The sequence below is a fragment of the Diabrotica undecimpunctata genome, chromosome 1 (assembly GCF_040954645.1).
Source record: "Diabrotica undecimpunctata isolate CICGRU chromosome 1, icDiaUnde3, whole genome shotgun sequence".
NCBI lineage: Eukaryota > Metazoa > Arthropoda > Insecta > Coleoptera > Chrysomelidae > Diabrotica > Diabrotica undecimpunctata.
The window spans coordinates 10,025,806-10,048,991 of NC_092803.1; the positions used below are offsets into that span (position 1 = coordinate 10,025,806).

The window sequence follows — 23,186 nt, forward strand, 5'->3', positions numbered from 1 at the left end:
GAAAGGGGACGGACCAATTACCATCTTCCCTCTCTATAGTGAACTGGATGTAGGGGTCATAACCATTAAAAGTATCTATCATCTACCTTGTAAAGTTCCCTGTAAAAGTTCATCTACCTTGTCATTGGGTATAGATAATATATGGTAGCTAATTATAATTTATTCTCTTTCAGCCCTGAAGAAGCCAAATTAATTCTCTTTGGCGAAAACGTTCGGCGAAACAATTGATACTCATTAAAGTCTTTCTTGCAGATTTCCCCAATATTTAAGAGTTTACTATATATATATATATATATATATATATAAGTAAAAAGTAATGGCATGTCTCGCAAAACAGAATATATATATATATATATATATATATATATATATATATATATATATATATATATATATATATATATATATATGTATTTATATATATATATATATATATATATATATATATATATATATATATATATATATATATATATATATACACGTGTACTATTGGGTAACAATGTAATTTGAAATTGTAACAATGCTTTTAACAAAACAATTATTCATATGTTTAATTGTTCTCTAGTCATCAACCGCATAAAGTTTTCTTTTATTAACATCACGGGGAGGAATATATTTTGAAAAACTACGTAAAATATTTTGTAATTTGTTCAGTTATGTGTAGACGTTTGTCAGCATTCGCGACTGATTTGTAGGCTTGAATATATTGGTTTTCGCTCAGTTTATTAAAGCTTTATTTTCACAGTTATATTTTATTTGTTAGAATCGACGGATTTTTATTGCTGACTTATAAGGTAATATTGTTTCTATTTCTTTTTTAATTATTTGGATGTAATTGTCTTAATAATTAAGTTTATCTTCTGTATAAATTGCGATCACTTATATCAGCAAACTTTACGTCAATTTTTGTTGTTATATATAAACTAGTGATTTTGCCCGTCACCATCCAACGGAGGATCCAATCAATTACCGTCTACAGTCACTCCGCTCAATTTTTTCTGTCTAGGTGGTAGTTCAGATTTCTTTCCTAGATGGCGTCGTTAGTTTCCTGGACAAACAATGTGACCTGTCATCATAGCCTTTTATATATGTCTTTGAGTAAAGTGATTTACAGCTTTAGAGTTCTAAAAAAATACATGAATAGTAACTCATTAAAAACAGTGTATCATGCTAGTTTTGAAGCAAAATTTAGATATGGTCTAATAAATTTTGGCCACAGTAGGGACATAAATAATGTATTTCTTGTTCAGAAAAAAATAATCAGAGTTATGTTTGACTTAAAAAGTAGGAAATCATGTAGAGGGCATTTTAGGAGTAATAATATTTTAACAGTTTACGCTGTATTTATTCAAGAATGCTTACTGTTTCTATATAAGAATAAAATCCTCTTTAGGAACTTTGAGCCCAATAGTATAGTAAATACCAGGTTATATAATTATAAAATTCCAATACACAGGTTAAGTATAACAGAAAAAAACGCTCTTTATTGCTGCATCAAATTGTTTAATAAACTGCCTGAACCCATTAAAAGGGAGGAAAGATTAAGTTTGTATAAACATCAAATATTTAAATTACTGGTAGCTCTTGAGCCATATTCTGTGGAGGACTATTTGTATATGTAACGGTTAGGAATAAGTAAATAATATTTTTGTTTGTGACACTGTTTTTTTTTTAAATAATTTTATGTTCACGGAATGTATATTATTTTCTAAAAATAAAGATATTGTTATGTTATGTTATAGATAGATATTGTTTTGACATCTACAACTGGTGTATTTTTGTGCTTTACATGTAATTTTCATATCTTTCAGTACTTAGTATCGTACCGAAGAAGTACTTAGAACGGTACTTAGAACATCATGTGTTAAGACATCTGAGTCATTTTTAGAATAAATACATATGTTGTTTGTTTACAACGTGCACAGTACAACATACAGTATATACAAAGACTCGATTTCATAAAATATACATACATTTTCAAATTTTAGGTAAAAATGTCACCTAACAACGTAACTCTTCAACAAACAACCCACAGCTTTGTGAGCAAACAAAAATCAGAAGAAAAAATCAAGAGAAATGGTTATTTCAAGCAAGATTTAGTATGGCCAAATATTATTGTATATGTAATTTTTCATTTTTTGGCACTTTGGGGATTTTGGAGACTTTTTACTGGTAAATTCATGTGGACAACATATATATTTAGTAAGTATATACTAGTATTATTATTGTAAGTTTACAATATTTAATAAAAAATTTATATAAGATAAATAATATTGTACAACGGACAATATTTCGAATTTTTAATGGATTTAACCGAAAATAGAAAGCTCTATTATATTTCTATCTATTGAGCTATATTTAAATATAATATAAGTTCAAATTTGTGCAAATTCCTAAAGTTTATAAAAAGAAATCTGTTTGAAAAAGAGATTAGTAGAAATTTGGTTTTCGGAGAAGATTAGTAATTCAAATAAAAATGGGAATTTTGGAGGGTAGAATTAGCATCAAGTAGCACCCCTTGAGCACCAACTCTCCGAACTGGGCGCTGCCCAGTTTAAGATTCGCGGATAAGTCACAAGGGGATAGCAGGAATAAAGCGCCTAACGTAAGCCTGCGTTTGATTCGGTTAGGGAACCATGTTGGAGTTCTCGTACCCCACTTGGGTATCCAGGTATCCAGGTGAAGGGTATTTGGCCGATAGTGTGTCCCTATCGCACATCAGAGTGCTATAGGGGGGAAAGGGATGGTCTGGAGCATTGGAGCGCAGTGGAGTGATTCCAGTTTTATATACGAATTAATACACCTCACTCAAAAGAATTGTTATACCGGAACGTCATTTCAAGGGGTGAACAAAGTGAATATGGCAAAAAGAAAACAAGGGCAGTTTATTTTGAGTTTTTGAAAAGAAAGGTTGTGTACTTTTAGTAAAGAAAAGTCATTTGTAAGTGTTTTTAAAAGTAGTTACGAGTAAAGGCGGGGTCCCACTATTCTGCGCTGCGTCGCTCAGCTTCGAGGAGCGCGGAGCAGAACTACACAGAGCGGCGCAACTTTGCGCATGTGATTCTAGAGGAGCAAATAGAGAGTTATTGCAAAGTTAACAGTGCCTGCGTTGCACTATTTACACCGCGCTATTTCGACAGTTTTGACATACGGCTGACACATCACAAATAGAGATATTGCTTGAGCTTATGCATACTTTGTTGCGATATTTACGTTGTTTATGTTTTCTTTTCATTTTTTTCGCAAAATATTAAAAATAGATCATGATTTAGAAGCACTTATTTTAGCAAATGCTCATGATGATGATGTAGAGTTCATCATTTTAAATAAGATTGTGGGAGAACATGTATTACATCCACAAAATCAAGAATTTAATTTAGAAAACATGTTGCAAGCAGATGTAAAAATAAATTTTAGGTTTAGCAGACAAGATATTCCTACATTTGCAAGAGCTTTACGCCTATCAGATTTTATTCGTACCAATACTAGAAACTCTGTTAGTGGTAAATGCATTTGCATTCTACATTACTTGAGTGATGAGAAGGCTCGCAATATCTCAGCAGGCTTAAAAATCTTCAGCTTTTATTCAATTTGTCACCTCAATCATGTCAAATTTTTAATTATATTGTTGCATTATGCTACTGTCTGATGTACTCATTTTAGAAAATTATTACTAATAAACTTGGTTTAGATGAAAGACAAATAACATACATAACCTGAAAAAGAAAATAGCGCAACGAATTCCGCACAGCGTAACGGCTCCCCTAATAACGGCAGGCCGTATTTTCAATAATGCAGCGTAAGCCAAATATCACATCTGCGCATGCTCTACTGTCAAAATAACGCGTGCTGTAATACAGCAAGTGCAAAATTGACTCTGCAATATCTCTCTATTAAGTTCCAGTTTTTATTTACGCGCGCACGATGAAAACAAAATTAGCAATAGCAAGTGCTGCTGTTATAGTAATTAACCATCTTTTACAAGAAAAACGAAAGACCCGGAGGAAACGTCGTTATTGGGTTACACCAGTATTTAAAAGTAGACAAGTTTATAATGGAAATAATCTTTTAAGTGATTTAGTTGCAGGACAGTTTCAAAATTTTTGTCGTATGTCGTTACACGATTTCGAGTACCTGTTAATAATGATTGAACCAGTAATAAGAAAGAGATGAAATAAAGCATTTATCAATGTCTACTGAAATTAAAATGTAAAATTAGCTTTGCCTGTGCCCATTGACTTTTTCATTTTCACCTTTTCTCTTCTATATGAAGACAACAAAGACGTCATCTTTGTTTTAGCTTCAGCGACGGAACAACCGATATTGTCTGCAATAAATACCTATGCATCATATTTCTTACTTTTTATATGATAATTATTGCTTTTCGGATTCCACAATTCCGGTTTGTATCTGTATGCCTAAATAAGTTTTTCAACTTCTTCATGATTCCACTCAAAACTCATCGCGAAGATAGTAAAGAAACACAATAATCTGCAAAAATGGTCTTTAATCACAAACACCGTTCCAACTAAACGCGCACTTTTCTTTGATCTACACTACTTTACCGAAAACCAACGGATAATGTTCGTTCTTGTCTGAACTTGCACGGCGCAGCGCTACTTGTCGTTCCCATTAGTCGCTTAAGCTCGCTCCGCGCACAAATGAACCAAAACAAACAGCGCAGCGCAGCGCAGCGCGACTGGTGGGACCCCGCCTTTAAAGTCAATACGTATAAAATAACAAAATTTAGAAGTGTCAATAATGAGTGGTCAGCAAATATTGTTTCAGTTCAGCAGAAGTTTGCAGAATTTGTAAGTACAAAGAAATTGGTTTTTAATAGCACATCGTCAGACATAATGACACGGGATAGAATATTGGACCTAATGTGTGAGGTATAAGAACAGCCATAAGATTAGAACGGACACTTAGGGAATTGGATCTAAATTGCGAGATAGCAGGTTAGGGAACAGTTAATTGTTAAATAACATTGCTTTAACTTAATTTCTTTTTGAAGATAAGGTATAGACTCTATCGTTGGAACTTTTAAAATTCATTTGTCGACAACAACTGAAAAGAAATTCAATGGTCTACTTTCATTTCAACGTCTTACTCTACGAAAATGGTGCAAATGATGTTTTGAAAGTGTGAATTGTAGAATTCTCCAATAGCTTCCACTAAGCTTGAATTTGCAGTTCACCTACTTCGTCATCGAAGAAAAGTCTCCTGGCTAGAAGACTTCCTGGTTATTTTATATAGATGGCGTTATTAGCATACTTAGACGTATGTTATTATGACTGCCAAATAGTTGAGATAATGTCCTTGCAGTTTAAGCTTCCACAAGTATTACTAGTATTTGGTCCACTAAGGGACAAGACTTTTTTCTTATTTAACAGTCACTTTTGTGTTGAGTGACACGTTCATTAAGCCACTGTTGACTTTGACCAATATAACAACTTGACATTGACTGCAATTTATTTGGTAAATTATGTTACTCATTAGTAAATTTTTACTTTTATTTTTGAGAATAACCGTGAATTATTTAGAAGTGGATTGTATTTAATTAATTTAATGTTCGAAAATGTTTTGAAAAGTGGGATTATTTGGTCTGTTAAATTTTGTATTCTTCTTCTTCTTCCTCTTTATAAGCTATTCTGCTTGTTCATTGTTCATTGGCAGATTGGCAGAACTGGTAGTGGATTATTTATTAAAGTTGTATTATACAAGTGCGTGTTCTAAATGAGTTTTTTTAATATATGTTTTAGGTAGCCATTGTTTAAACACATTTCAAAAAGTTTCTTTGAATTGGCATCTAGGAAACTCTGATTACAAATTGTCATTACTGGATTTTTCGTAGATATAATTGTGTTGAATTTTTAATTTCTAGGATAATTATAATAATAATTTATAAATCTACTGGATGCAGTATCTTTTTGATACCAATCTAATATGATTCTGTTATCATTATTTGCTTTTATGACTTTGGTATTTAAAAAAGGTATACTAGTTTCACTTTAATACCCCACAGTGAATTGAATATTTTGTTGAAGTGAATTAAAGATTGTTTGGATATGATTGAGTGGTACACTGCATATTACTACGATATCGCTTATAGGATTGCTCATCGATGTTCCAAATTTTTGTTTATAGAATTTATTACAAAAACAAAAATATATGCTGTTAAATAAGAATGTTATTAATGACAGGAAGTCTTTTCTTGATAAGAATGTGAATTTTTCCTGTGAAAGGAAATCCTATCTAGCAATAGCAGCTCATTCCTTTCTGCCTTTGTTAAAGGACAATATTATATGTTGAGTATGGTTTATCTAATATGAACACAAGAAATATTCCAGTAACCCCATTAACTTTATTTTTTACCTAACTGTACCATATTTTTTATTTTAAGTGCATAGTTATGCCTTCCTATGTTCCTTTGGAATCACATGTGGAGTTCATCGTCTTTGGTCTCATAAAGCCTATAAAGCCAAACTGCCTTTAAGAATCATTCTAATGTTAATGCAATCAGCTACCTTACAGGAGGATATCTACACTTGGACCAGAGACCATAGGCTACATCACAAATATACTGATACTGATGCTGATCCATATAACTCAAACAGAGGATTCTTTTTCTCCCACGTTGGATGGTTATTAATGAGGAAGCATCCAGAAGTTAAAAATAAAGGAAAGACCATTAACATGAGTGATGTTGAAGCCGACACCGTTGTCAAATTTCAAAGAAAGTAAGAAAAGTAACATATATCTAATATCTAATAATTCTATCCCTGAATTAGGAAGGGCATTTCAACTGCAGTTATTATAATTCTATATCGGTACCATTAAATATATTATATGCAAACATTTTTTATTAAATTTTACATTAAAGACATTAAAACATTAAAAATAGAAAGAGAGGTAATGATACAAGACCCACGATTATCATTCAGGCTTTTATTTGTACACAAAATATATTATACCGTCACGACTTTTATACTGTCACTGTGTTTTTAAACGAACACTTTTAACACTGTTATCTTGCCAGGAAATTGTTTTATTTCCCTTTGAAAAAATTTTCTTTTACATTTATTTACAAAAAATAAGGTCTCTGTCTATAGGTATATTTACAAAGAAACTTGGTTTTTAAAGTAGCAAACTGGTGAGCCCAATAAATGCTCTTCGAATATTTTCCTTTTCGTTTTTAAATCCTAATTCTTTTAACAAAATGATAACAGATGTTTTGCCAATAATTACAACTTCTTTATGCCTCTTCTTCTTCTTCTTCGGCTTTTTCCATTATGAGTTCGCCGTTTTCGTCCTCCACAGCACTCTATTCTCCCAGTCACCTTCTCTGAGGTCTCTATTTATCATAGCATTTCCGACGTATGTTTTCCATCTTGTAGCAGGTCTTCCTCTCCGTCTTCTTCCCGGCGGGTCCCAGTTTAATATTCTTTTCGGCCACCTATGCTCTGGCATTCTTTGTACATGCCCGTACCACTGCAGGGCACTGTTTTATAACTTTTTTGTAATTGAGCATTTTACTTCCATTCTGTTCCATATTTCCTCCGTTCTTATTCTATCCGCTCTTGTGATTTGTAGACATCTTCTCATAAAGTCCAGTTCAACTGTTCTTATTTTATTTCGTATTGTTGTCATTGGCCATACTTCCGCTCCATATAGGGTAATATTCATCACTATGCTTTGAAAGATCCTCTTTTTGTTTTCTTTGGTTAGAGTGTTGTTCCATATCACTCCATGAAGTACTCTTGTGGCTTGTTTTCCCCGTGCTATTTTTATTTCTATATCTTTCATACAAGTACCATCTCGGCTAATCATTGACCCTAAATACTTAAAAGCCTTACAACTCTTAATAGTCTCTTCTTCTAAACTTAAGGTCAAATCTCGACCTCGGGTCCAATACATAAGTATTCGGTCTTGCACATATTTATCTTGAGTCCCCAAAGTTCATATTCTTCCTTTAATTTTCTTATCATATATTCCATATCCTCCCTATCTTGTGCAAAAATGTCTTGATCATCTGCGAAAAGTAGTGAATGTAATATATATTCTCTTGTACTGGTATGTCCATTGTTCCGCATTTTCTATACCATCTTTTCAAAGCCTGATCTATATATATATATGTTAAAAAGTGTAGGTGAGAGACCACATCCCTGTTTGAGGCCTTTTGTTGCGGTGATTGTTTTTGTTATTTCATTACCTAACTTTATTTGCATTTGTGTTTCTTTATACAGTCTTTGTGTTATATTCACCCATTTCTCTCTAACGCGCATTCTTCTCATTGCCAATCCAACACAGTCTCTTTATGCCTCGAACTAGTTTAATGTAGAGAAAATAAATACTTTAATTAATTTAACCCTACGTTGGTAGCGTATAGTGTACTAACGTTGTTGGTCGCGTGGACTACAATCGTAATCTAATTTCTTTCAAACGTAAGATGTCTATTTGTTTAAGTAAAAAGTTTTTCGTCGTTAGTAAGAATTTATTTACATCAGTTGGCAAAACTATATTTAACTTATGTTTATACAACATTGTAATTCACGGTGACAGCAAAAATAAAATCTTTTTGTATTTTTAGAGACCTTTATTTACACTTTGTTAACAGAATAAGTAGTTAAAAAATCAAACGCAATTTTGAAAATCTAAACAACTTTTCCTTTTTTTGTAAACTACAAGCATATCCAAATGAAAACATAAACTTGTTTGACAAATATATACATATTGTAACGAATATATTTTGCCTACCACATGGGGTATCATTATGGGGATTGAAAGTTGGGGACAGAAACTATTGGGGGTAAAGATAAGGCAAGCAAAATAATGGATACTTGTGCGAACGGTACTCAGGGTTTGTTAGGAGAGCTGGGGTCGTAGATAAGTAAATGGCAGGGGTTTGGATTATGGCTACTGTAAAAAAATGAAACAAAGGGATACTTACATGCATCTCTTGGGACAAACAAAACAAAAGGAAACCCCTCTAGCAATTTAAAAAGGACGCCGCTTCGAGGTGCCAAATTATAACTATTACAACAGCTAGTTGTAACTATCGAAATAATTATTAAAAATGAAAAACATATCTTTATACATGAAACTCAAAAAAGGGGTTGGTTAAAAAAATAAACAAAATAGTTTATTTATTATTTAAAAAAAATTAAACATTTATTGTGTGTCTCACCACAAACAGTTACAAAAATGAATGACACAAATTACTATATAGATATTTACAGAGTACAAAAATAACAAAGAAAAAACTTACATGTGTCCTAGCCGTTTACAAACTCTAGGAGTTACTAGGAGATACTACAAAAACTTACAAAGAAATTGTTACTGCAATGGAGGTTAACCTTTTTTAAAAACAAAATAAATCAACATCGAAAATAATAAAGCTAGCTGTTATACGTTAACAATAAATTTTAAAAACTGAAAACAAATAAATTGGCATCTAAAGTCCAAAGGATATAGTTGATCATCAACTAAATTTTCAATACAATGATGATTACATTTTTCTGATTATTACACCATGTTGACGCCTATGAAAGATCGAGCAGTTCCGTATGGGTTTCGTATTATTCACTGTGTTAGGAAAATTTGAACTCTAAGGTTGACGTTTTGGAAATTTTAAATACAAGTGACGTCACTTTGTATAAATCGTGACGTGCAAGTGTTTTACTTTGAAAAATGGTATACTTACTTTGTTGGTACATGTCTGTGATAAATGTTTAGTTTTAAGTAGTAATAGGAATAGGATTAGAAATGTAAATGATAAGTATGCCATTAGAAATATGACTTGTGATAGGAATATGGGTATTAGGCTTACTAACAGTAGTGATAATATTATAGTTAGGGGGAATATCACAAATGGGCATAGTATTAGTAATGAAGGTAGGGAAAAATTAAATATTAGCATTAGAAATAAAAACGGTAATAAAATAAATAACGGATATAATGTTAATACAAAAACCAGGGAGCATGAAATCAACGTTAACACCAATAATGGAGAAGAAGAATACAGTAATAAGGAAATACATCTTAACAAGACAAATCATATAGGAATAGCGACATGGAATGTGACATCTCTGACCGGCAAGGAAATAGAAGCTACGGAAGAAATGGAAAAAATGAACGTACAAATAATGGGAATAAGCGAGACAAAAAAGATAGGGAAAGGACACATCAATATCAATGAGAAATATAGTCTATATTATTCCGGAGTACCACAGGGTCACAGAGCAAAAGAAGGAGTCGGTATAATAGTTAATAAAAGAATAGAATCAAGAATAACAAACTACGAAGCAGTATCATCTAGAATAATCACAGCCCAAATAGAACTAAAAGACAAGATAGGAATAATACAAATATACGGACCAACAGAAGGTAATGAAGAAGAGATAATGATAGAATTCTACAACGAACTCCAACACGCATTAGACAAATTAAGAGAGACAAGAGAAAAAATAGTAATCTTGGGCGATTGGAATTCAAGAGTAGGTAAGGATATTAACAGGGGATTAGGATGCATTGGACAATATGGGGAAAAAACTTTAAATAGAAATGGAATTAAAATGCTGGAATTCTGCCAAACCAATGACCTGATAATAGAAAACACATTCAGTGAACAAACCATTAACGACAAATATACATTTGTGGCTGAAGAGAGAAATGCGAAAAGCCTAATCGACTATAAAGTCTATACGAGAAACCTAGAACAAAATATAAAAAACATCTTAACGGAAAAGGAACCCGAACTGTCTACACAACACAGGATGGTCACTGCAAAACTGGAGGATGAAAAAATGGAGGAAGTGGAAAGAAAAGAGTACAAGAAAGTAAATGTAAACAAACTAAAGATAAAAAGTGTGTGAAAATTTTACACGGAGGAAACTAACAAAAGACTGAGACAAATAGAGCGCCAAAAAGAAACATGGACAATGGAAGAAAGATGGAATACATACAGTGAAGTATTAAAGACAACAGCAACTGAAGTGTGTGGAATCAAAAAATATAATAAACAGTTAAAAAGGACAAGGTGGTGGAATAAAGAAGTGAAGACAGAAATAAAAAAGAAGAAAATAGCACGGAAAAAATACCTCGAAACGGGATTAGAAGAAGATAAAGAAAAATACTATAGGCAGAGACGATTGGCAAAAAAGACAGTCACACAAGCAAAAACAAAAACATGGAAAGAATTTGGAGAAGAACTTCAGGAAGAATATATAACAAATAATAGAAACTTTTGGACGACAATACGACACATAAGGCAGGGAAAACGAAAGGAAATAAAGGCAGTAAGAGATACTTTAAACCAAATACAAATAAGCCCAGAACAAATAGCTAGGGTATGGAAAGAATATTATGAGAAAAAATTTGATACCGAAGTGATAAAGGAAGACAATATAATTAATGAAGGCGAAGAAAACACAGAGCCAGAGCAAATAAGTAGTGAAGAAGTAATAGAAGGATTATCAAATATAAAAATAGGCAAGGCAGGTGGAGATGATGAAATTGAACCGGAAATGGTAAAATACATGGGAGAAGAAGGAATAAACTGGCTATGGAAAATATATAAAGAGGCGTGGGAAAAACAAACAATCCCTAAAGAGTGGCAGAACAATATCATCGTGCCAATATACAAAAAAGGAGAACATGTAAACTGCGACAACTATAGGGCAATATGTCTGTCATCGGTGTGCTTTAAAATATATACGAAAATAATAGAGAAGAGACTGAGACAAGAAGTAGAAATGGTATTGGGAGAAGAACAAATGGCATTTAGACCGGGAAGACAGACAAATGACAACATATATATCATTAGAAACCTAATAGAAAGAAGCATAAATACGGGGAAAAAACTAGTATTAGCATTCATAGACCTAAGAGCAGCATTTGACACGATAGAAAGACATATTATAGGGAAATGCTTGAGGAAAATTAACGTACCTAATGCATTGATAAAAATTATAGAAAGTACTTATAAAGAGGTAAAAGGAAGGGTACAAATAACAGGGGAAAGATCGGAAGCATTTAATTGGAAGAGAGGTATTAAACAAGGAGATAGTCTCAGCCCTTTGCTATTCATAATAGTAATGAACGAATTGATAAGAAACACTAGAGTCAGAACTAATCAACTACAGACAATAATAGGTTATCGCAGATTACAACCGGTAACAATAGAGTCCTTAATGTATGGAGACGACATAGTACTAATAGCAGATTCCGAGAATAAAATGCAGAAACTAATGGATATATGGGTAGAACAAATAGAAGAACTTAAAATGGAGATAAACGAGGAAAAAAGTAAGATAATGATAATCAGCGACAAAGGAGATAAGGAAGATAATCAAATAAAAATAAAATGTAAAAACTCAGAATTGGAAATAGTAACAACTTACGAATACCTGGGAAGTATAATAACTAATGATGGAAAAATAGACTGGGAAATAACAAATAGAGCAAAGAAATCAAACAAGTTATATTATGCGTTAGCCCCAATAATGGGAAAAAGAGAACTTGCACGAGAAACAAGAATAAAAATATATAACACAATAGTGATACCGACTGTGCTCTATGCAAGTGAAAACTGGACAATTCTGGAAAAACATAAGAGCAGGATAAACGCAATGGAGATGAGACATCTAAGAAGGATAGTTGGAAAGACAAAATGGGATAGATTAAGCAACGAGACTATTAGGAGAATGGCCAACCAGGAACCGATAATGAACAAAATAGCAAAGAGACAAATGAACTGGTATGGGCATCTGATGAGGATGCAATCCAATAGAATAACAAGAAAAATTTATGAAGCAAAAAACATCGGAAAAAGAAAAAAAGCAGACCAAGAAAAAAATGGATACAGCAAGTAGTAGAGGCGGGAAAACTTAAACAAAAATCACTCGAGGAATTGAAAATAATGGCAGGAAACAGAAAAGAATGGAAGAGGTGGGTAAATGGAAATTAAAATAGCTAGCCCAAATCCGACACCTTGTTAGGGTAAAAGGAAGGGGAGAAAGAAAGAAAGAAAGTTGGTAAATGTCGTATACTGTATTTCGCACTTCCATTTTGGACCCCTCAGATAGATTGATTGTCTTGTTTTTCGGACGAGGTCTGCTTTTGAAAGAATGTGATTATTTTCTTTTCTTTTTATATTTGTACGTAATGTCCATCGTGATATTTTTAATGCAATAGTACTCTTTTAAATAAAGAATTGTTCAATGATATGTATTTTAATAAACGACCATACATTTTAATATTTTACCTGTTAAATAGATGAAAATGGTTCCAAAGGTCGTTCATTGATTTCTTCTAATTTGAAATACTCCAACATATTTAATACAAGTTGTTGTGCTTAAGAATTCAATGGTTTATCAGGCATACTCTAAAAAGAAAAACACTTAAAAAATATGCCATATCACTCTGTTGACGTGGTTTTAGCCATATTTAAATAACTAAGTGCCAATTTAGAGGTTAGAATAAATATTATATTATTCGTACTTAGCTAATAAATAAATTCTTAGCCTAATAAATTGAAAACGAAGTTAATGATTAGTCCTTTTAACAACTGTTTGGTAAAAAAGATGTATATTCAAAGTATGAAAAAGGATTAAATATTTATATGATTCGAAAATCATTTATAAACACGCTACAAAGCTGTCAAAACAAAGCAATTGCCAGTAGGTGAATCAATCATCGACTAACGTCCTGTGGCTGTCTTTGTTCGATGTATGCTATTGTGTATGGCTTTAGTTCATCAATTTAGTTTCTGTTAGTAGAAAAGAGATGTAAAAGAGATGTAAAATAAAAAATAATTCGCGAATATTGTCATACTTGAGCAAACATCCAGATAATGGACTGTATATAACCACGAAGACTATAACTTCAGGTAACGGCAGACAAAATCATTTCTGTTTTTATATTCACGAAAACTATTGTTGCAGTTAAAGGTCTGGCGCCATGTATTCAGTTTATGTTAACACTTAATAATCTTTAGTTAAAAAAAATTGTTTTTACTTTTTACCTATGTTTTCTCTCCTTTATATGTTTAATCCTATTTACCGTGGCCTAGTTCTCCTGTGTATGTTATATATTATAATGTCCTGATGGGCCCCTGGACGTGAAGCGAGTGACCCATGTTAATTGTATGTGTTTATGGATATATATGTGTATGTATTATTTATATTTTTTCTCTTCTTTTTGTTAAATGTTGTACTGATTCCCCAACTTTAAATTTATCTATTTTAGTCCATTCGATTGCAAATAACTCAAAAACTTTTTACTGCGCCTAATGAGATTAAAATATCATGTAACTGGCTGTATGGCAAACTGCCGAAGCCATATAAAAAAAAACACTTAATAATAGTAACACATACTACCCGCACATTTATGTCTATATTTATTAAAAAAAATTATATTTCGCAAAAGTTCAATATATTTTTTGTAGGTATTACGTTCCGTTGGCCCTATCTTTGGGATTAATTGTTCCAACAGTATTCTCGACGTATATGTTGGGCGAATCGTTGATTAATTCCTGTGTTGGTTCGATTATGAAAAGTATATTGACGTTAAATGCCACTTGGTCCGTTAACAGTGCAGCACATCTCTGGGGATGGAAGCCCTATGACAGGTTAGTATAAATATAAAAATATGACAATAAAATACTAAACTCTGAGTTAATATACTGATGGCAAAAAAATGTAACCCTTTGTGTACGGTTATTTATTTCGATTAAAGTCGGCTCGTACACTAGAGCAATACGCAACTAGCAACTGGCAACGTGCAATAAGTAACAGGCAATATAGTTTATGGTGTCTCGCACACCAAAGCTAACAAAAATATCACTAGTTCAAAATGTCATCTGAAGAAGACGAAGTTATAATGTTTTGGTAGCATTTAAAGCGAAAAATAGAAAAAGGAGAAGATACCGGATCCATCCATCATTTCATGCACTTAAACAACATGGAGCAAGTATATACGCTAAAGAACTAAAAATGTTATTTTTTATAAAATCACCAGAGGTTTGAACTTCTTTTTACTGTGCTCTCGCTTAAAGTATAATCTCACTATTTGAGAGAGTGATTCATCGTTTAAAGGCGCAGAAATGCGGAAAGACGTATGAAAATCTAGTGACGTACACTCACTTTTATTTTAACGTTAATTAAATTTTATTTTTCAAATATTAATGTTCGAAATAGGCCACAATATATTTATTTACAAGTTTTTACTGACGTTTAGATCTCTATATCCAAAGACCGGTTTCAAAGATATAAATGATAGTTATATTTATTTTCTTTGTTTATTATTATATATTTTTATAATCTTATATTGTTTATTTTCTTTTTTTTTCTATCTTTAAAAACGGAATAGAGATCGAAACGTCAGTGTATTAAACATGTAAATAGATATATTGTGGCTTATTTCCAACCTTCTCCCTAAAAATACAGAATGCCACAAACAAGAAGCTATAGAAAAATAAATATATCTGTCATTTGTATGTTTGAAAACGGTCTGTTTATAGAGATCGAAACGTCCGTAAATTAAACATTTGAATAAATATATTGTGGCTTATTCCCAACATTATTTCTAAAAATACAGAACGACAAGCGAAAAGCCATAGAAAATAAATATTACTATCATTTGTATAATTGAAAACGGTCTCTGGATATAGAGATCGAAACGTCAATAAATAAACATATGAATAAATATTTTGTGGCTCATTCCCTACATTCCCCTAAAAATACAGAATGGCACAAACAAAAAGCTATAAAAAACAAGTAACTTTGCAGAAAGTTTACTGATACCAACCGGCTGTCGCGGAAGTTACGCTAAAACGTCTTTTGACGTGACTCGTCATTTAAGAGTTACACAATAAAATTTTTTTAAAACAAATTTTAAGGCAGTTTCTACACCACCCCAGAGGTATGTCTTCTGGTACGTTACTTTTTAAATGGGTGTTCGCCAAAAGCCATATTGTCTTATTAAATAAAATGAACAAAACACTTAAACAGTATAAAACAAAATAAAATAAAATCCTATAAAACAAAATAAAATTCTATAAAAACAAAATAAAAATAATGTTTGATGTAACAAAACATTGTACTATTCTATTTAAATACAAATACTATACACACTTACTGTGTTCTCGTTTTTTTTTTGTTTTTGGTTTTTTATGCTCATGTTCTTATTAACTATTAGAAAATAGTATTCGCTGTCTAAATCTGAAGATGCAGTGCTGCTATCGCTGTCATTATCTTCACCACCTGGTGTAATTATAATTGGTTCTAGTAAAAGTGGTAAAACTTCGATATGAGTGTCAAGTTCCCACATACGATGTTCTTCTTTAATTATGTGACCTATACATTTAGCCCATTTCTCTGGAGTTACATGGAGGATTGCTTAAATCAAAAGTTTCTTAATTTCGTTTAATTTGCACGTTTTGTTATTGCGTGCTACTTCTCCTTTCACTTGCGCCCAGATAAGTTCAATGGGATTAAGTTCGCAATGATAAGGTGGTAGACGCAGAACTTTGACACCATAATCTTTTGCAGTTTCATCTATAGCATATTTAAGATAATCACTTTTTCTTAACCGTGCAATGTCAAGTAGCTAAATTTTGAGCAGTGATTCTTCCTATGCAATCCCCTTTTCTGTTAGCCATTCTTGAATCCTTTGTTTCAATTTCTTTCATAATCACCTGTTTTTTCCGACTTAAATTGAAGAAAACCATCATCAAGAAACCATGTATCACTTTCTATATGGGTGATGATTAAACGCCGTCCCTTTCCTGATGGAGCTTTTAATCCTGTAGATCAGCATTCTATAAATGCTTCGAGTTTACTTTTGACATTTAAATCTTGCCAAACTTTTCCAACTGTATGACCTTCGTTAATCCAGGTTTCATCCAAATAACATATTTTGCGTCCAGTGCTGCGAATTTTGCGTATTTCTTCTAAATATTTTCTTCTCCACACAATAATTTTATTTTTTTCTAATAGCATACTTTTTCTGTTGAGTTTTACATATCGAAAGTTCATTTCGCGCATGGTCCTGATTAAGACTCTACGAGATATCTTGGGTAAGGAGTCATAGTTTTCAAACTCTTGAGAAATATTTTTCAGTATTGGAATTTCACTCCGAAAATAAAATGAATGAATTTTTCGACTTATAATATTCCTTGTCTCGTCATCCAAAACAATGCTTTTCCTACCTCTAGTTTTACCTTTTTTTTTGCTTTTTATTTTCCGATCTATTTGTAAGTACACGATTAATACAGCTAACGGATACTTTTGTTAAACTGCTACAAATGTCGACCGCTTGGCTAACATTTAATGCCATTTTTCTGCCGACAATTCCTTCATAAACGTTTCGTATCATTACCTTCTATTCGGACGTTAACATTTTCCGTCTCTTTTGCGGCTTTTCATTTTTGGAATCAACATCAGAATTTTGCTGTCTTCTCTTGGAACAACTTGGTTTTTCGTCCAACTCCAATAAAACTCAAACTAAATAATCACAGAATATAACTAAAAATTTACTATAAAACGATAAACTATAACACTCGTATTATCAATAACACGTTTTATCAATAACACAAACTTATCACATAAAATATATTCACAAAATACAACACATGCCCTACCCTCAGAAACGCCAATGTAAATGAACTATTATTGATGGGCACTTGCTCGACAAAAACTAGTTTTACGGCTTTCTGTTTGTCAGAATTGAAACAGAGTTCCGTCGATAATTCCAAAGTTGCCAAACGATTGAAAAATATTGGTCAGCGATGTCTGTATTTATCGGTAGTGCTGGGTTTTGTTGGCATTTTTGAACTAGGGTGTTGAGTGCGGCTGAGTGTTGAGTAAAACTGGAAGCCATTGGGTTGGTGTGGGCTTTATAGTTCCCGATATGTGCCTCATTGTTTGGTTTAACTGGGTATCTATGACGTTTGTGTGATGACTGTTTAGCCGGAGAGGAGCGCAATATTCTGCAGTAGGATATACTAAGGACAGCGCGTTCGTTCTGATAACCTCTGCATTAGACCCCCATGATGTATTTGCTAATTTTTGAATAATGTTATTGCGGGTCTTTATTTTTGCTGAAGTGTTTTCCAAATGTTGTTTAAATGTTAGGGTACGATCTATAGTTACACCGAGGTATTTTGGGTTGGAACTGTGCTTTAGAATGGTTCCATCGCATTCTATGTTTAGTCTGTAATTTGCCTTGTGGTTGTTAAGATGGACAGCTGTTACTTTAGTCTTCGATTGGTTTGGTTGTAGGCCTTATTTCTTAAAGTATCTGTAAACAGTGTTTAGATCTGCTTTTATGGTGGTTTCGGCGATTTTTATGTCTTCTTCTTGAGCACCCAGAGCCATGTCATCGGCATAAATAAATTGGCGCGAGGTGGTAGTTGGTACATCTGATGTATAAATATTAGAAAGAAGAAGAGACATAACTGACCCTTATGGTAAGCCATTTTACAGGTTTTTAAACTTACTGTTTTTCCCATTTAGGTGTACTTGGAAAAGTCTGTCACTTAGCATTAGGTTTATAAAATTGTTGAACAAACGGTATGGTACCATCTAATGTATTTTAAATAAAAGACCCTCCTTCCACACTGTGTCGTAGGCGCACGTCAAGTCTATGAAAGCTGCTATTGTTTTAAGTTCCTTCTGGAATCCGTTCTCAATAAATGTTGTTAAGGAGAGGACTTGATCGCCACAGCTTCTTCCCCTCATAAATCCAGCTTGTTCTTGAGGAATATTTGGCTTTACATGGTAAAATAATCTCGTTTGGATTATCCTCTCAAATATCTTATAGCAGACGCTTAAAAGAGCAATTGGCCTGTAGCTCTCAGGTAGTGCAGGGTCTTTCCCAGGTTTAGATATTGCAATGATCTTACTTTTTTTGAATGATTTTGGAAACTTCTGCTTAGTCAATATTTGATTGTAAAATTCAAGAAGCCACTTACTGGTATTTGGACCAATGTGTTTTATAAATTCAGGATAAATGTTGTCAACTCCTGCGGCTTTGTGGCATTTAATTAATTTTTTAGCTTCTGCAAGTTCTTCTGGCTCGATAGGCTTCATTATTGGTAGCCTTTGTTATTGAGCAATTTTGGCTTCTTTCTCTAATATCTCCATCAGTGATATAGTAATGTCTCCATCAGTATTGATAACAGCTTGTAGTCTTCGGTCCATCTGCGTGAAAGGAACTATGAAATTGTCTTCTTCAGAGAGCTCTTCCCAAACCTGTAGTATACCGTGCCACAGCTGTTCAGCATTTTGAGGTATAAAATTATGCCGATACAACCATTTTATAATAACCCCTCCCCCCCACCCAAGATACTCGATTGGGTAAGATCTGGACTTTAGCTGGGCCATGGTAGGGTTTCGGTATTTTTATTCTGGAGCCACTGGTTTATTATATTTGCAGTGTAAACAGGACAATTATCTTGTTGGAGAATAATGATATTTTATGAATACAACTGTTCTATACTGGGAAACGTGATGTTTTTTAGGATATTCAGATAAGTCTGCCCAACAAACCTGCCATCAATACGCCATACCATTCCCATTCTTCTGAATGAAATCCATCCCCATACATCGGCGCTAAAATGATCAGCTGCTCGATATCTATCAACATATAGAGGAATCAGTCTATTATTATCTGGTCTATACACCCCAATTTTGCCCATTTTAGAAGATTGAAAAATTTTCTTATCTGTAAATATTACATTGTCCCAAAAATCTTGATTTTGTAGTTGATGGTTTAAAGCAAATATAAGTCTTGATTGCTTCTGTTGTGGTGTAAGAGCTTGTTTTTTGCTGCAGTTCGGTACCTAAGACGCGATGATTTAATTCTGCGCCAAGTTGTTGTCTTATTTTCCGGAAACTGTGATATAATTCTTGCAATTTTCGCATCTTCAAAAGGATTTTCTTCTAATCTCTCCAAAAGTGTACGATCTTCATGAGCGGTAGATATTTTTGGTCTTCCAGAACCTTGCTTCCTTTCGAGAGTTTCTTGTTTTCTCCATCTTTTATTAATATGTAACTGTTGTTCTTTTTACGTTAAAATTATTCGCTACGGCAGATAGTGACCAACCATATTCTAAGTTCGTTACAATTCTTACTTTTAGTTCTTTGCTAGCATGTAGAGCCATTTTTTGAGATTAAACAGAAAAAGTTATCTGACAAATTTTAAGATTTGGCAGTGACAGTGACATTGCTTAATTTTTTACAAAATACTCTTTAAGAGTTATATCAGTTTTTTAGGAACCAGCTATACATACCTATATTTATTCTATCTTTTTCTACAGAACTATCAACCCAGTTGAAAATCTAACCGTTTCCATCCTGTCCTCGGGAGAAGGCTGGCACAACTATCACCATACTTTCCCATGGGACTACAAAGCAGCAGAACTTGGTAACTACCGTTATAACGTAAGTACCGGATTTTTGGATCTTATGGCTTATTTAGGACAAGCATATGATCTCAAAACAACGTCGCCGGAGATGATTAGGAAACGAGTTGCCAGAACAGGAGATGGATCGTATAAACATGGCAAAGTTCCTTTGGAAAATGGTACTACAAAAGTACAACACAACTTCCATGAGGATTGTGTGTGGGGTTGGGATGACAAGGATATGAAGGATGAGGACATTAAAAATGTTACCATTATGTATAAAAGTGACTAGCAAAAATTAGTAAATATGCCGTATATTAAATATATATAGCTCAACAATTAATCTAATATATTCCGTTATTTACTAATCCCTTTGAATAAACTATTCCACGAACCCCGTATATTTTTTTTAACATTCCCTTTTTAACAATTCGCTCAGTGACCTTACGACCCACTAAGAAACAGAATAAACACGTGTACTGATGCTTCTATTTTCTATACAAGCCAAACGCAGTATCTTTTTGGTTGTCACCATCAGAAAACCAAATACAGCCGTCAGTAAAATTTAAATTCTCCGGACAAATTGGATAAATGGACTTTGTGTTTTTGTTAAGATATTTGCTCTATATGTTGAATAACTTTTCTTTTCAACAGTTTCTAGAACATCTAAAGGACTACAAATTGTTTTGTAAGTATAGTAATCTAATATGGTAGACGTTTACTTATAAACTTCTTTATTATATTTGTAATGAACCGAAAAAGCTTTTGAAAAATAAAAAAAGCGAAACGTATCCAATAATATATACAATCGATCCGTCGGATCTTTGTACATCGACATCATTCTTATTATAGGAAATAAATCAAAACATGTGAGTCAAACGTATGTCGGCTATAAGAATTATTATAAAAATTAGAAAATGGCTAATATTACAATTGACGTTTTTATACTTCTGACGTCTATTTCATTTATTGCATTTGGAAAACTGGGTGCGTATACATTTATGAACGTGATTTTTCAATTTTTGGAAACCTATAGGTTCTCCAATAACATCTACAGTAAATAAATATTTAAACCATAGTAATCAGAAATTAAAGTATTTTTATTGAATATAAGCAAATATATGGTGCTGACATATCGTCAGATGATGTTCCTGTTGTTGGTAAATATCATCGGTTTAGATTTAAGAAGGTTACAAAAAAGAATAGTAACAAAAATGCGATATGAGAAGACTAAAATGTAAGTAAACAAAAGAGACGTTTTTAAAGATCAGAGAAGAACATCTAATAGAAAAAAGAAAAAAAGAACAGTCAGATGAATCACAAGATACTGCAACTCATGAAAAAAAGAAAAAAACCAAAGAACAACAAAAGAATGTACAACAATATTTACAGACAAATAAGAACACAAATACGAAAGGCCAAAGAAATTTGGTTAAAATGACAGTGTGAAGAAATATATTTATTGCAAGAAAAACACGATACGTTTAAAATGCAAAAACAAGCAGCTGGTCTTTAGAAATTAAATACAGCTAACAAACTGCGAGATCAACAGGGAAACATCAACACAGATAAAAATCAAGAAATTTGCATATGGACCAAGTTTATCAAAGAACTCTGATGATAGTAGATCCCAACAACCTTGATCCCACATATGTAATGACCACTTACAAATCACATCAAATGAAATGGAAAAGGAAATATTACAACCAAAAGATGGCAAAGCTCCTGGACCTGACAATGCACATGCTGATCATAAAACTATTTAACACCAACGGTACTCAACTCCTAATAAAAATATTTAATGAACCAAGAACATGGCTGAAGTCACGCCGACGTTTATTGCTGTACCAAAGAAAACAAAATCCGTATCCTGCAGTGATTTGCCGACCATCAGCTTAATGAACCATATTTTAAAGTTATTTCTAAAAATCATACATCAAAGAATATATATAGACTGTTTTTCTTCTTCTTCATGTGCCTTGTCCGTTTCGAACGTTGGCAATCAACATAGCTATTCTGACTTTGTTTACGGCAGATCTGAATAGTTCAGCAGATGACAATCCGAACCATTGCCGCAAGTTTTGGAGCCACGAGTGTCTTCTCCTCCCTGGACCGCTTCTGCTGTCTATTTTCCCTTGAACGATCAGTTGTAGTACTCTATATTTATTATGTCTCATAACGTGATCCAAGTATTCCAACTTTCTTTTCTTTATACTTATTCCTACCTCTCTCTCTTTACCTATCCGGCGTAGTACCTCTTCGTTGGTCACGTGCTCAGTCCAGGATATACGTAATATACGTCGGTAAGCCCACATTTCGAAGGTCTCTACTTTTTTCATCAGTGTTGCGGTCATTGTATAGACTGTGCGAAGAAAAATTCAGCCGTAGTACACAGTTTAGTTTTCGGAATGCAGTGGGTACGAGAGAGGCTCTTTTTAGCATAAAAGTGCTATTTCAACGATGTAGAGATGTGAACTGCGATATATATATGCATGCTTCATTGATTACCATAAAGCATTCAGGTCAATGAACAGAAAGAGTAAAAATTGGGACCGTTCATTAGAATTTAAATGTAGGATAGAGAAAGCCAAATCTACATTTCAAAAAATGGCTAAGCTATTCAAATGCCATGATTTATTAACACCCATAAAAATCAGGTTACTACTATGTTATATCTTTCCTATACTATTGTACGGAGTTGAGTCGTGGACTTTCACAGACACTACCTGCAGGAACATTGAGGCTTTCGAAATGTGGCTTTATCGTCGAATCCTGA

General features: G+C 33.0%; 1 protein-coding gene across 1 annotated transcript; it reads left to right on the top strand.

Annotated features, from left to right (window-relative positions):
* The first annotated feature begins 640 nt into the window (after positions 1-640).
* On the top strand, positions 641-20,804 carry LOC140444545 (acyl-CoA Delta-9 desaturase-like). The gene is made up of 5 exons (XM_072536307.1): positions 641-797; positions 1,992-2,205; positions 6,407-6,743; positions 14,450-14,632; positions 20,324-20,804. The coding sequence occupies exons 2-5, from the start codon at positions 1,998-2,000 to the stop codon at positions 20,700-20,702; spliced, it is 1,107 nt and encodes a 368-aa protein (XP_072392408.1). The 5' UTR covers positions 641-797; positions 1,992-1,997; the 3' UTR covers positions 20,703-20,804.
* Positions 20,805-23,186: the final 2,382 nt, after the last annotated feature.

Coding starts and splice junctions, on each gene's coding strand:
- LOC140444545 (XM_072536307.1), top strand. CDS start 1,998: ATGTCACCTAACAACGTAACTCTTCAACAAACAACCCACAGCTTTGTG. Junction 2,206..6,406: donor GTGGACAACATATATATTTA/GTAAGTATATAC, acceptor TTTTATTTTAAG/TGCATAGTTATGCCTTCCTA. Junction 14,633..20,323: donor GGATGGAAGCCCTATGACAG/GTTAGTATAAAT, acceptor CTTTTTCTACAG/AACTATCAACCCAGTTGAAA.